Raw genomic sequence first — 15,990 nt, 5'->3', positions numbered from 1 at the left:
AATCAGTTTTGAGGGAAAAAAAGGATTTTTTATTTTCACGGCTCTATGTTATAAATTTCTGTGAAGCACTTGGGGGTTTAAAGTGCTCACCACACATCTAGATAAGTTTCTTAAGGGGTCTAGTTTCCAAACTGGGGGTCACTTGTGGGGGGTTCCACTGTTTAGGCACACAGGGGCTCTGCAAACCCGACATGGCGTCCAATCTCAATTCCAGCCAATTCTGCATTGAAAAAGACAAATGGAACTCCTTCCCTTCTGAGCTCTGCCATGCGCCCAATTATGGTTTACCCCCACATATGGGGTATCGGCGTACTCAGGACAAATTGCACAACAACTTTCGTGGTCTAATTTTTCCTGTTACTCTTGTGAAAAAAAAAATTTAGGGGCGAAAAGATAATTTTTGTAGAAAATAATGCGATTTTTTTATTTTCACGGCTCTACGTTATAAACTTTTAACCCTTATAACTCCCTAACAAAAAATTGTTGCTAATGTAAAGTAGACATGTGGGAAATGTTATTTATTAACTATCTTGTGTGACATATCTCTCTGATTAAAGGGCATAAAATTCAAATTTGAAAATTGCAAAATTTTAAACATTTTCACCATATTTCCGTTTTTTTCATAAATATTCGCAACAAATATCGAAAAACGTTACCACTAACATGAAGTACAATATGTCATGAAAAAACAATCTCAGAATCAGCGTTAAAGCGTTCCAGAGTTATAACCTCAAAGTGACAGTGGTCAGAATTGCAAAAAAATTGGCTCGGTCATTAAGTACCAAATTGGCTCTGTCACTGAGGGGTTAAATTTAGATCTGAGGCATTTGGAAGAGGCGATGGAGAGCTTTTTTAAAGACTATCAGTGAGTTACAGACTCAAATAAGTGAGACAGGACAATCCCACTACAAATCAAACTATCATACAGAATGAACAGGTAAAAAAAGATGTAGAATAAAAAATTATGTTACATCTCCAACAACAACGTATTTACAAGGTGGGAACTCCAACAGTAAACCAGAGTTGCACTCATTTATGGTGGACCATTGGAGATACTATGAGTCCTGATCAGAAGACTAGAGTAAGTATTAGTGCTCCCATTTCAGGAGAGATTGTGCAGTAATCTGAATTCCTCAGGATCGAAAACAATGTCATATATAACGTGGAGAGAATCCATGACACCAGGGCTCGAGCCAACACATCTCCTGCAGGGGTGAATGAATGTATATTACAGCCATCAGCCACGCACAGCTTAGAGATATATCATGGCACAGGTGTAATGCTTTTTATGTAGTTTATCACAAACCTCTTTGATATTAGTTTGTTTTAATACAAATTGAAAAGTCAGGATAAAGGGAAACTCTGTTATTGTCCAGAAATTCACACTTGGCCCTCACTGCACATTTAATGTTGTCGATCATAAAAGCAAAGTTTGGCCAGAATGACTGGACCTGGTCTTGTAGGGACCATATGAGCACATTCAGCAGCACAGAAGGGAGAGAAGATAGATTCATCCAATAAGATATCAGGGATCTAGGAAGCCAACAGCATCATTACCCTCCACTTTCTCTTACAGGCCATCATAATATCTTGTCAGCACATTCTACGTACGTTGTCATTTGGCTTTGTAGTTTACTGATCTGGGCAGGTAACTGTCAGCGTCTCCTGATCCCAGGGGGTAGGTGGATCCTCCAGGTGGTAAGGGTACCTTCACACTGGTCGATTCTGCTACGATTACGACGCATTTGCGTCATATTCGACATCGCAGTACGAGCTCGTAGCCAGCGGTCACACTCTACGATGTTAACGCTTTTTCTGACGTAGTTGCGATGTGAACGTCACGCGTCGCAATCGTACGCTACCCTTCACACCGCCATAGTCCTACGACTCTGAGCGTGACGTATTACCAGCTAAAACGTCACGCCCAATCAGGAGACAGGTATGCGGAAGCCCAACCCACGTAGTCGCATTACGAGCTCGTATGACCGCCGTCACATACTACGATTTCGACCGCCACAGCGGGACATTTACGACGAAAGAAAGTTCTGCTCTTTCTTTCACATCGTACGATGCTGGGCTGCGTCGCAAATCGTAACGCCATGTCACACTTTGCAACCTCGGAACGAGGACGGATAAACGTCACAAATCGAACGCTCGTTCAGACTTTGATTGCACAGTGTGAAGGGGCCCTAAGTTTTATAGAAAAGGGCTTTCAATTACCAAAGTCAATAGAACAGTTTTGGGAGGAGGAGAATGTTGTGGTCTTGAGGCCAAACAGTGATCACATGATAAAGCAGCCACAGCCGGTGACTGAGAAGAATCTGTGACCTCTCTGTAGTTAGTGGTCACTACTCACCTGGGTAGTCATATGTAGGAGTCTCCTCTTTACGCTGCTCATCACCCCTCACATATGTCTCTGTAGTATTAATATGGGTCAGATCTTCACCCTGAAATAAATATTGTAAAAGTCACAGACAGATGGAGAAGTCACATCTATGATCAGCTCTAATCCTGCCATCTCCACCGTTCTCATTACACAAGTATAAAACATATAATACTGGTGGATAAAACAAAGCTGAGCACAAGACATTCACAGCCGTCTACACATCATAGGGGAGATCTCATGACACCTTCTCTCCATCTACCTGATGATCCCGAGGAACACTGGGATCTCCTTGTTTACAATCCTGTGGAAGAAGAAGATGGGGACATCTCTCTGGTGTTGTCCTCTTACTGGATAGATCTGGAGGAAGCACATACAGGGACTGAATTTATTCTTTACATACAGATAATTATAGGCCGTGTGTATTTAGTCCTATTACCTGGTGACGTGAGGGGCTGGGGAACCTCCATCATGACGTCATTGTACAGATCTTTGTGTCCTTCTAAATACTTCCACTCCTCCATGGAGAAATAGACGGCGACACTCTGACACCTTATAGGAACCTGACACAGACAATGATACCGTCATCCCCCGATCCCTTCATAGTGTTACTGTATAATGTCCCAGCATTCCCAGCAGTGTCACCTCTCCAGTCAGCAGCTCAATCATCTTGTAGATGAGTTCTAGGATCTTCTTGTCATTGATGTCCTCAAGTATCAGGGGGCGAGATGGAGGTCCCGTGATTGAGCTCAGGGGTCTTCCCCATCCCTCAGACACAGGGTCCTGACAGCGCTCACTAGAGGTCTTCTTCACTACTGTGTAATCCTGGTTATGGAGAGACACATTAATAAATCTCACTACAGACATTTCCAGAGTCCTCACCCCTCCAGTTCTGTCCGTCTGTTATTCCCATAGATAAGAATGATGTAATGTGACGTCATCAGAATCTCTCACCTCTCCAGTAAGCCGGAAGAGGATCTCTAGGGTGAGGTGTAATATCCTCTCCGCCATCTTGTCTCTGTCCATATCCATCCTTGATGGGTAAATCAGGAAATTCTCTTCTATAGAAGATCTTCACTGAGAGGATCCGATATTGTAGAGACCTGAATGAGAAGATGAGCCGATGTAACATCATAAAATCCTGTGTAATAATACAATTACTGTAGATAATAAGGGAAACATATAAGGAGATTTATTATTTTACAGTATTTAGTTTCCTTCTTTACATCTACTAATAAAACCTACAGCTCTGGCAAAAATTAAGAGACCACTGCAAAATGTTCAGTTTGTCTGATTTTTCTCTTTATAGGTATATTTTTGAGAAAAATGCTACATCTCCGCAGTTCCAAGCAATACAATTTGTATTTATTTTCTGAAAATTGGAAATGGTCAAAGTAACAAAAAAATGCAGTGCTTGCAGACATCAAATAATGCAAAAAAAAAAAAAAACAAGTTTATAATCATTTAGAAAGAACAATACTAATGTTTTAACTCAGGAAAGGTTCAGAAAACAATATTTGGTGGAATAACCATGATTTTTAATCACAGCTTTCATGCGCCTTGGCATGCTTTCCACCAGTCTTTCACACTGCTTTTGGGTGACCTTATGCCACTCCTGGTACAAACATTTAAGCAGTTCTTCTTTGTATGATGGCTTGTGACTATCCATCTTCCTCTTGATTACATTCCAGAGGTTTTTAATCTGGTTCAGGTCTGGAGATTGGGCTGGCCATGACAGGGATTTGATTTGGTGTTCCTTCATCCACACGTTGATTGACCTAGCTGTGTGGCATGGTGCATTGTTCTGCTGGAAAAAAACAGTCCTCAGAGCTCGGGAACATTGCCTGAGCAGAAGGAATTAACTTTTTCCAGGATAACCTTGTATGCGGCTTGATTCATACGTCCTACGCAAAGATTAACCTGCCCAATTCCAGTCTTGCTGAAGCATCCCCAGATCATCACCTATCCTCCACCAAATTTCACATTGGGTGCAAGACACTGTGGCTAGTACGCCTCTCCAGGTCTCCGTCTAACCATTAGACGACCAGGTGTTGATATGGGGATGCCTCAGCAAGGCTGGAATTGGGCAGGTTCATCTTTGCAAAGGATATATGAATCAAGCAGCAAACAAGGTTATCCTGGAAAAACAGTTGATTCCTTTTGCTAAGGCAATGTTCCCCAACTCTTAAGGACTGGGTTTTCCAGCAGGACAATGCACCATGCCACACAGCTAGGTCAATCAAGGTGTGGATGAAGGAGCACCACATCAAATCCCTGTCATGGGCAGCCCAATCTCCAGACCTTAACCCAATTGAAAACTTCTGGAATGCAATCAAGAGGAAGATGGATAGTCACAAGCCATGTAACAAAGAAGAACTGCTTAAATTTTTGTACCAGAAGTGGCATAAGGTTAACCAAAAGCAGTGTGACGACATCTTCATCTTCTACTAGGGCTCTAGAAGCAGATTTGTCCAGAGTCGGTCACTGACTCCATCACCACCGGCCGTCTATATGGAGGTTTCCCGTCTTCCCCGCACTGTAATCTTCTATCATGTTAGATCTCAGCTCTGATTCACACACAGAAGTTTGAGGCTTTTATAAATGTTTTTTTGTAAGAACACGAAGACTGGAGGAATATGATGCCAAATTCTCCATGTACAGTGTTGTATTTTTTCTTTACATTATGTTTTGGGGGTTTTTTTAAGCATTTTCTTGCAAGCTTCAATTCAAAAAATTGGGCATGGTGGTACTGTGGAAAAATTATACTGTGTGTGGGAACCAAGAAAGGGGCACCGTATGGTATCAAGAAAGGGGATAAGCAAGGATTTATTATCTAGTGGTTTGGGTGGAAGCATATTGTGTCGGGCATCTTGTACTAACAATGTGTGGGGGATAACGGGGAAACATTATACTGTGTGGAGGCCCCGTACTATGAGAGTAATACATGTTTCCTTGGTTCCCGTCTTTCATAGTTGGGTCGTTTGTATCTATCAGCGGAAAAGGAACAAAACCATTGTGATTCTTATAAGGAGACAACACAAACCCCCTAAATATAACATTTTATAACAAACCCACAATCTGTGACTCTTCAGGGTAAATCGCTCTCTCACCATTGGATTAGAGCTGATACTATGAAGCTAAAGAGACTAAACAGACTTTCTGTCACCTCCATAAAGGGGCACTTTTCTGTGTTTGTCAGAACTGTCCGAGGATTATTAGAGGTGATAGTTTCCCCCCAATTAGAAGGGACACCTGTGGATATTGGGGTCTTTACCTGCTACAGTACTGGTGTGGAGCCTCCACCCGCAGAGCAGCACTCCACATAGAGAATAATGAAGCCTCCAGCACCGACCTCCACCCGCAGAGCGGCACTCCACATAGAGAATAATGGGGCCTCCAGCACCGACCTCCACCCGCACTCCACATAGAGAATAATGGAGCCACCGGCACCGACCTCCACCCGCAGAGCAGCACTCCACATAGAGAATAATGGAGCCACCGGCACCGACCTCCACCCACAGAGCCGCACTCCACATAGAGAATAATGGGGCCTCCAGCACCGACCTCCACCCGCAGAGCCGCACTCCACATAGAGAATAATGGAGCCTCCAGCACCGACCTCCACCCACAGAGCCGCACTCCACATAGAGAATAATGGAGCCTCCAGCACCGACCTCCACCCGCAAAGCCGCACTCCACATAGAGAATAATGGAGCCTCCAGCACCGACCTCCACCCACAGAGCCGCACTCCACATAGAGAATAATGGGGCCTCCAGCACCGACCTCCACCCGCAGAGCCACACTCCACATAGAGAATAATGGGGCCTCGAGCACCGACCTCCACCCGCAGAGCCGCACTCCACATAGAGAATAATGGAGCCTCCAGCACCGACCACCACCCGCAGAGCCGCACTCCACATAGAGAATAATGGGGCCTCCAGCACCGACCTCCACCCGCAGAGCCGCACTCCACATAGAGAATAATGGAGCCTCCAGCACCGACCTCCATCCGCAGAGCCGTACTCCACATAGAGAATAATGGAGCCTCCAGCACCTACCTCCACCCGCAGAGCCGCACTCCACATAGAGAATAATGGAGCCTCCAGCACCGACCTCCACCCACAGAGCCGCACTCCGCATAGAGAATAATGGAGCCTCCAGCACCGACCTCCACCCGCAGAGCCACACTCCACATAAAGAATAATGGAGCCTCCAGCACCGACCTCCACCCACAGAGCCGCACATCACAGAGAATAATGGAGCCTCCAGCACCGACCTCCACCCACAGAGCCGCACATCACAGAGAATAATGGAGCCTCCAGCACCGACCTCCACCCGCAGAGCCGCAGTGCACATAGAGAATAATGGAGCCTCCAGCACCGACCTCCACCCGCAGAGCCGCACTCCACATAGAGAATAATGGAGCCTCCAGCACCGACCTCCACCCGCAGAGCCGCACACCACATAGAGAATAATGGGGCCTCCAGCACCGACCTCCACCCGCAGAGCCGCACACCACATAGAGAATAATGGGGCCTCCAGCACCGACCTCCACCCGCAGAGCCGCACTCCACATAGAGAATAATGGAGCCTCCAGCACCGACCTCCACCCGCAGAGCCGCACTCCACATAGAGAATAATGGAGCCTCCAGCACCGACCTCCACCCGCAGAGCCGCACTCCACATAGAGAATAATGGGGCCTCCAGCACCGACCTCCACCCGCAGAGCCGCACTCCACATAGAGAATAATGGAGCCTCCAGCACCGACCTCCACCCGCAGAGCCGCACTCCACATAGAGAATAATGGAGCCTCCAGCACAGACCTCCACCCGCAGAGCCGCACTCCACATAGAGAATAATGGAGCCTCCAGCACCGACCTCCACCCACAGAGCCACACTCCACATAGAGAATAATGGAGCCTCCAGCACCGACCTCCACCCGCAGAGCAGCACTCCACATAGAGAATAATGGAGCCTCCAGCACCGACCTCCACCCGCAGAGCGGCACTCCACATAGAGAATAATGGAGCCTCCAGCACCGACCTTCACCCGCACTCCACATAGAGAATAATGGAGCCACCGGCACCGACCTCCACCCGCAGAGCAGCACTCCACATAGAGAATAATGGAGCCTCCAGCACCGACCTCCACCCGCAGAGCCGCACTCCACATAGAGAATAATGGAGCCTCCAGCACCGACCTCCACCCGCAGAGCCGCACTCCACATAGAGAATAATGGAGCCTCCAGCACCGACCTCCACCCGCAGAGCCGCACTCCACATAGAGAATAATGGAGCCTCCAGCACCGACCTCCACCCGCAGAGCCGCACTCCACAGAGAATAATGGTGCCTCCAGCACCGACCTCCACCCGCAGAGCCACACTCCACATAGAGAATAATGGAGCCTCCAGCACCGACCTCCACCCGCAGAGCCACACTCCACATAGAGAATAATGGAGCCTCCAGCACCGACCTCCACCCGCAGAGCCGCACTCCACATAGAGAATAATGGAGCCTCCAGCACAGACCTCCACCCGCAGAGCCGCACTCCACATAGAGAATAATGGAGCCTCCAGCACCGACCTCCACCCACAGAGCCACACTCCACATAGAGAATAATGGAGCCTCCAGCACCGACCTCCACCCGCAGAGCCGCACTCCACATAGAGAATAATGGAGCCTCCAGCACAGACCTCCACCCGCAGAGCCGCACTCCACATAGAGAATAATGGAGCCTCCAGCACCGACCTCCACCCACAGAGCCACACTCCACATAGAGAATAATGGAGCCTCCAGCACCGACCTCCACCCGCAGAGCAGCACTCCACATAGAGAATAATGGAGCCTCCAGCACCGACCTCCACCCGCAGAGCGGCACTCCACATAGAGAATAATGGAGCCTCCAGCACCGACCTTCACCCGCACTCCACATAGAGAATAATGGAGCCACCGGCACCGACCTCCACCCGCAGAGCCGCACTCCACATAGAGAATAATGGAGCCTCCAGCACCGACCTCCACCCGCAGAGCCGCACTCCACATAGAGAATAATGGAGCCTCCAGCACAGACCTCCACCCGCAGAGCCGCACTCCACATAGAGAATAATGGAGCCTCCAGCACCGACCTCCACCCACAGAGCCACACTCCACATAGAGAATAATGGAGCCTCCAGCACCGACCTCCACCCGCAGAGCAGCACTCCACATAGAGAATAATGGAGCCTCCAGCACCGACCTCCACCCGCAGAGCGGCACTCCACATAGAGAATAATGGAGCCTCCAGCACCGACCTTCACCCGCACTCCACATAGAGAATAATGGAGCCACCGGCACCGACCTCCACCCGCAGAGCAGCACTCCACATAGAGAATAATGGAGCCTCCAGCACCGACCTCCACCCGCAGAGCCGCACTCCACATAGAGAATAATGGAGCCTCCAGCACCGACCTCCACCCGCAGAGCCGCACTCCACATAGAGAATAATGGAGCCTCCAGCACCGACCTCCACCCGCAGAGCCGCACTCCACATAGAGAATAATGGAGCCTCCAGCACCGACCTCCACCCGCAGAGCCGCACTCCACAGAGAATAATGGTGCCTCCAGCACCGACCTCCACCCGCAGAGCCACACTCCACATAGAGAATAATGGAGCCTCCAGCACCGACCTCCACCCGCAGAGCCACACTCCACATAGAGAATAATGGAGCCTCCAGCACCGACCTCCACCCGCAGAGCCACACTCCACATAGAGACTAATGGGGCCTCCATCACCGACCTCCACCCGCAGAGCCACACTCCACATAGAGAATAATGGAGCCTCCAGCACTGACCTCCACCCGCAGAGCCGCACTCCACATAGAGAATAATGGAGCCTCCAGCACCGACCTCCACCCGCAGAGCAGCACTCCACATAGAGAATAATGGAGCCTCCAGCACCGACCTCCACCCGCAGAGCCGCACTCCACATAGAGAATAATGGAGCCTCCAGCACCGACCTCCACCCGCAGAGCAGCACTCCACATAGAGAATAATGGAGCCTCCAGCACCGACCTCCACCCGCAGAGCCGCACTCCACATAGAGAATAATGGAGCCTCCAGCACCGACCTCCATCCGCAGAGCCGCACTCCACATAGAGAATAATGGAGCCTCCAGCACCTACCTCCACCCGCAGAGCAGCACTCCACATAGAGAATAATGGAGCCTCCAGCACTGACCTCCACCTGCAGAGCCGCACTCCACATAGAGAATAATGGAGCCTCCAGCACCGACCTCCACCCGCAGAGCCGCACTCCACATAGAGAATAATGGGCTGAGATTTTTTACCTTGCTGTTTGCCTAGCTTCTTCCTGCCTGAATGGGAGGAGGAGTCTTAGAGCAGTGTGTACTACCATGGGAATGATTGGCAATGCTTTGCTGTGACTGGGCTCCTCCCACATGAGGTCATACATGATCTGTGATTGGCCGCTCAGTGTAGTGAGTGCAGTCACAGACAGTGGTGGATGTCCGGCAGCTGCAGGCTGAGCAGAGGCACTGCAGTGAGGAACTGGCAGCGATTAGGTTAATAACAGCAGGATGATTTCTACCTCCCATTAATTCCTGTAGTTCCTGCTGCTCTACAGTGGGAAAGTAATAATATAATCTGAGGCAAATACTGTGGACTGATCCCAGTATATGTACATGTTACAGAACCCCCAGCACCAAGAATATGTATGCAGTATATGTATGTATAATAGGTTCCATGTGAAATGCATCAGTCCACAGGCTGCGCCCTGGACAAGATATTCTCCCTCTAACCTGCCCCACCTTTGTAATCCCCACAGTAAATATCGGCAGGCTCCGGCCACCTGCGGCTATTGTAATGTATGTCTGCCCTGCTGTTTTTCTATTGGCCTGCCTGTATCTGTGTTATATATTCTGTGTGCTGTGAATAAATAAATATATAGAAATACGTGGAGTAGCAGTCAGCTTTTATATGCTCTCGTGTAATCAAGGAATTCCAGCCAGCGTCCTTCATTCAGACTCCAGCCAAAGCAAAGTGGACCTCCTGAAACACGGCGTGGTACTGAAAGAGGTACCCCAGCTTGGTAGACCCTGTTACACTGGTGGCAGACAGCGGGATATGATACCCCGTCTACAGGAGTAAAGGAATGAATGGAAAACAACTACCAGAAGTTAAAGAGGACTACATTAAAAGATCTGGTGGAAGCCCGAGGGTTAATCTCCAGCAACAAAACAAAAGCGGATTTGATAGCAGCCATCATGGAACACGACAGTGCAGCGCCCCCCAATGTGAACGTGGAGGAGACTGAATTCCAGAGGGAGGTAAAGAACGCCAGTTCTATGGCCCAAACCCTGCAGTAGAGCTCATACCAGAGGTGATGGCTGATGTGCGTACTGATCTGAAGGAAGAGATGGCCAAGCGGACCAGGATAGAGCTAGCCAAGATGGAGATGGCAGAGCGGACCAAAGTGGAGCTGGCCAAGATGGAGATGGCAGAGCGGAGAGAGGAGAGTCAGTGAGCAGGGGGAGCTCTGGCCTCCGCTCAGGTACCTTCAACAGTAAGCCACAAAAAGATCCAGTATAATGCCTTCCGACAGTTGTGGGAGGCAGAGCAAGACATTGATGGCTTTCTGCAGGACTTTGAGCGGCAGTGTGCCCTTCGTCAAGTGAAGCCGGAGGAACGGGTTTAGATTCTGGCCAGCAAGCTGACAGGCCGGGCAGCGGACGCCTATCGCACAGTACCTGATGAGGACTGTATGGACTATAAGTGGATCAAAGAAGTAATCTTGGCCCGGTATGCGCTGACACCAGAGGCCTACCGCCAAAAGTTCCGCGGACTTATAAAACGAGTAACCGATACCCACACTGAATGGGCCTGTAAATTACGGCGGTCACTGCTACAGTGGGTACAAGGGAGCCAAGCAACCACTAAGGAGGACGTCCTCCAGCTCTTCTTGTTAGAACAATTCTTTAATGGACTAACCCCCGAGACACAGGAATGGCTTCGGGACAGGCGGCCAATGACTCTTGAGGAAGCCGCTCGTCTGGCCGATGAACATCATGACGCCAGGAGGCCTCAGTTGTCCGGATCAAAGATGGTCACTAAGGGTCCGCCCATGGACCTGGAGGGCCCCAAACCACCGAAGATTGTAGTGGGACCAGCTAGAAACCCGGCCTACCACAGTTCCAATGGGGCGCAACGCCACACCTGCCGTCAACTGGGCCACCTGCAAAGACAATGTCCCAACCGGACTCAGCATACCCAGTGGCCAAAGGCGGGAACAGCTACCTTCAGCCAGGCCGCTGTACACTGCTACCAAGGCTAAGCTGACCCGGCATTGGGGGCTACAACTAACCAAGGGGTGGAAGAAATGGAGGAAGTGCTGCATGAAGTAGACCCCGTGCAGGCAGCCCGGGCAGATAATCGACAACAGCATCGACAGGTCGTGTGGGTTAATGGGAAACGCATGCAGGGACTAAGAGATTCCAGAGCAACTTTGACTCTTGTGAAGCCTCATCTCGTCCGAGACCAAGAGAAGATGGACCGAACAGAGGCAGTCCGTGTAGCAGGGGGAGCCATACATCGACTGCCCACTGCCAGGATTCACCAGAACTGGGGAGTTGGGGATAGCCTTGTTGAGGTCGGCTTGATGGAGGATTTGCCTGCAGACGTTTTGCTGGGAAATGACTTGGGGCCCATGTTGTCTGCCTTCTCGGTTGCCCCTCTGGCTGAGACATATCCTGTGACCACCCGGAGACAAGCTCGAGCTGCGGAGGCGGAATCACACTCAGAGGAGGCCCAGGTAAGACATCCCAGCCCTACACGTATTCCCATAGCCAGACACATTTCTTGGGCCACCCCAGATGAATTTAAGAGGGAGTTTCTTGAGGATCCTTCATTGGAGGGATATTGTGGGAAGGTACAGGAGGGGAGAGGGGAACTGGAAGGGGAACAGTTTATATGGAAGCAGGGACTCCTCTACCGGATCACAGAGCAGCACCACACAGGGACAAGCCCCACTATAAAACGACAGCTGGTAGTTCCCAAGAACTATAGGCAGGAGTTACTGCGAATCTCTCATGACATACCCTTGGCCGGGCACTTCGGCGTCAGTCGCACCAGGCATCGTCTGACACAAAACTTCTTTTGGCCGGGGGTAACCTATGATGTTCGTCAGTACTGCCAGACCTGTGACAGTTGCCAGCGCATTGGCAAGAGGGGAGATCGATGCAAGGCCAAATTACGCCCCCTCCCCATTGTGGAGGAACCATTTAGCCAAGTAGCGGTCGATCTGATAGGGCCATTAGCCAAACCCAGTCCATCAGGGAAAAGGTATATATTGACAGTGGTAGATTATGCCACACGGTATCCAGAGGCGGTTGCGTTACCTAACATACTGGCAGAGACGGTGGCGGCTGCCCTGCTCCAGGTTTTCTCACGGGTTGGATTTGCCCGGGAGATTATCTCGGACTAGGGTACCCAGTTTACAGCAGAGGTGACCAACCAACTGTGGAGGCTGTGCGGCGTAAAGTCCATTAGAAGCACCCCGTACCACGCGCAAACCAATGGGTTGTGTGAACGCTTTAACGGGATGTTAAAACAACTCATTGGGACTTTTACCAGGACCTACAGGGACTGGGAGAAATTCTTGCCTCACCTCCTGTTTGCCTATCGGGAGGTGCCCCAAGAATCCACGGGGTTCTCCCCGTTTGAACTGGTATACGGGAGACAGGTAAGGGGACCCCTAGACTTAGTTCTAGAACACTGGGAAGGGGAGGGCATCATAGAAGGGGTACCTATTGTACCCTATGTGCTGGAATTCCGGGACCGCCTACAGGAGCTGACCCAGGCTGTACGTGGGAACATGCAGGTGGCCCAGCGGCGCCAGCGCGTAACGTACGATCGGAGGGCCAGAGAGCGCACCTTGGAAATAGGGCAGAAGGTCCTGGTGTTAGAGCCCACTAGGTAGAACAACTTCCAAGCTGCATGGCAGGGGCCCTACCAGGTAGTGGGGAAAATAGCCGACACCACTTATAATGTCGCCGATTGTGACGACCCCAGGGTTATCCGCATGTTCCACATGAATATGCTGAAGCCCTACAAGGAGCGCCCTGAAGAGGTAGTGGCCATCTATGCACCTGAAGCAGAGGATTTAGCCGGACTTCCCTTGCCTGATGTTTTAGGGGAAAGGACTCAGTCTAAAACATGGGACCAGGTACACTTGGGTGAAGACCTAGGCCCCCGGGAGAGACAGCAGGCAAAGGAGTTGTTGAGGCAGCGACAGAGGATGTTTTCGGGGAAACCCGGGTACACTCACCTGGCACAACACAAGGTTGATACCCAGGATCAGACCCCCCTGCGACAACCCCCCTTCCGCGTCCCGGAGTCTGTATGAGAAGGGGTGCGACAAGAGATACAAGAGATGTTCATTAGGGCTCTATCACACGTCAGTATCTTCGGTACATGTGGTGACAGTTTCCACACGTACTATAGACAGTGACACACACAGACCCAGAGGCGGATCTAGGGGCGTAGTCAGGCAGCCTAATGTGGCGGTCCGCAGTGTCTCCCCGGCGGCTGCATTCTGCCGCCCCCCGGACTGAGAGTCAGCAGTTCTCTGTGCTGATTGTCAAGCTGACAGCCGACACAGAGAAGCTGCAGCACGTCGGCTCCCAGGGATCAATTGAACATAACAATTCAGGCTCTGACCGCCGGGTCACAGAGATGCCAGCAGTGTCATCAGATCATGTGATCATGCTGCTGACGCCACTCGCCCACGCTGTAGAGGCAAACGCTGGTGGTAAATGCTCCAGCAGAGCAGAAGACAGGGGATGGGAGGATTTATTGTGTGGGGGGAGAATTGGAGTGGGGATGGGGGTGTCTAATGTGTGTGGGGAAAAGCTGAGTGGGGATGGGGTGCTTTATTATGTGTCGGGAGAATTTGAGTGGGGATGGGGGTGTTTAATGTGGGGGGAGATTTGGAGTGGGGATGGGGGGATTTATTGTGTGTGGGAAGATTTGGAGTGGAGATGGGGCGCTTTAATGTGTGTGGTTTAATGTGTGTGGGGGAGATTTGAGGACACAAAATGAAAAGCAAAGGGGGAGATGGGGGGCATGTATGACGAAACAGTACTGGGGAATGGGGGCATGTATGATGAAACAATATGGGGGAATGGAGGGCAGGCATGTATGAGGAAACAGACTGGGGGAATGGGGGGCATGTATGAGGAAACACTGGGGGAATGGGGCATGTATGAGGCAACAGTATCGGGGAATGGGGACACATATGAGAAAACAGCTTGGGGGATGGGTGCAGACAGTATGGGGAGCAAACGGGGGAATGAATGCGGACACAGTATGAGTAGCAATGTGAAAAATGTGTGTGGATAGAGTACGGGGAGTGAGGGTGATGGGATGTGTGCAGACAGATTGGGGAGTCAGGTGAGAAGGCAGTATAGAAAGTGAGGGGGTAAATATATGAGGAGACAGTATGGTGAACAGGGGGATGTGAGAGGAGACAGTATGAGGAGTGAGGGGAATAGTGTGAGGAGACAGTATGGGCGAGAAAAGTGAGTGGGCACATAATAGAATTTGAGTAGTAGGGGGCGTAGCATGGAGGGACAGTGTAAGGGCATAGCCAGGAGGGGACAGTATACCAAGGAGGGGGGGAGTGTGATGAGAGAGTACAGTATAAATACTGGGCCCCATAGGGGGACACAGTATGAGAGGACAGTGTGAAGAGCATGTACCATAAGAGGGACATTGTGGGGGTCATATTTTGAATATATATACAGTACAGACCAAAAGTTTGGACACACCTTCTCATTTAAAGATTTTTCTGTATTTTCATGACTATGAAAATTGTACATTCACACTGAAGGCATCAAAACTATGAATTATCATATGTGGAATTATATACTTAACAAAAAGGTGTGGAACAACTGAAAATATGTCTTATATTCTAGGTTCTTCAAAGCAGCCACCTTTTGCTTTGATGACTGCTTTGCACACTCTTGGAATTCTCTTGATGAGCTTCAAGAGGTACTCACCGGGAATGGTCTTCCCACAATCTTGAAGGAGTTCCCAGAGATGCTTTCACTCTGCCGTCCAGTTCACCCTAAACCATCTCGATTGGGTTTAGGTCTGGTGACTGTGGAGGCCAGGTCATCTGGCGTAGCACCCCATCACTCTACTTCTTGGTCAAATAGCCCTTACACAGCCTGGAGGTGTGTTTGGGGTCATTGTCCTGTTGAAAAATAAATGATGGTCCAACTAAACGCAAACCGGATGGAATAGCATGCCGCTGCAAGATGCTGTGGTAGCCATGCTGGTTCAGTATGCCTTCAATTTTGAATAAATCCCCAACAGTGTCACCAGCAAAGCACCCCCACACCATCACACCTCCTCCATGCTTCACGGTGGGAACCAGGCATGTAGAGTCCATCCGTTCACCTTTTCTGCGTCGCACAAAGACACGGTAGTTGGAACCAAAGATCTCAAATTTTGATTCATCAGAGCAAAGCACAGATTTCCACTGGTCTAATGTCCATTTCTTGTGATCTTTAGCCCAAACAAGTCTCTTCTGCTTGTTGCCTGTCCTTAG

At 50.0% G+C, this 15,990-nt stretch overlaps 2 protein-coding genes across 2 annotated transcripts in view; both read right to left on the bottom strand.

Annotated features, from left to right (window-relative positions):
- The window catches only part of LOC143766670 (uncharacterized), a 39,904-nt gene extending 36,421 nt beyond the window's left edge, over nt 1–3,483 (bottom strand). The window contains exons 1-5 of the mRNA XM_077254521.1: nt 3,338–3,483; nt 3,029–3,208; nt 2,823–2,946; nt 2,646–2,743; nt 2,357–2,447 (exon numbers count right to left, since the gene is read on the bottom strand). Of these exons, the coding sequence (XP_077110636.1) occupies nt 2,357–2,447; nt 2,646–2,743; nt 2,823–2,946; nt 3,029–3,208; nt 3,338–3,415 (571 nt within the window). The 5' untranslated portion in view covers nt 3,416–3,483. The remainder of the gene's footprint in view (nt 1–2,356; nt 2,448–2,645; nt 2,744–2,822; nt 2,947–3,028; nt 3,209–3,337) is intronic.
- The window catches only part of LOC143766669 (uncharacterized), a 59,182-nt gene extending 53,128 nt beyond the window's left edge, over nt 1–6,054 (bottom strand). The window contains exon 1 of the mRNA XM_077254520.1: nt 5,948–6,054. The gene's annotated coding sequence lies outside the window, so the exon portion shown is untranslated. The remainder of the gene's footprint in view (nt 1–5,947) is intronic.
- Nucleotides 6,055–15,990: the final 9,936 nt, after the last annotated feature.

The sequence above is a fragment of the Ranitomeya variabilis genome, chromosome 4 (genome assembly GCF_051348905.1).
Source record: "Ranitomeya variabilis isolate aRanVar5 chromosome 4, aRanVar5.hap1, whole genome shotgun sequence".
In the NCBI taxonomy this organism is placed as follows: domain Eukaryota; kingdom Metazoa; phylum Chordata; class Amphibia; order Anura; family Dendrobatidae; genus Ranitomeya; species Ranitomeya variabilis.
Note: the sequence above shows the minus strand (reverse complement) of the source record. Positions and strands in the feature narration are given on the sequence as shown.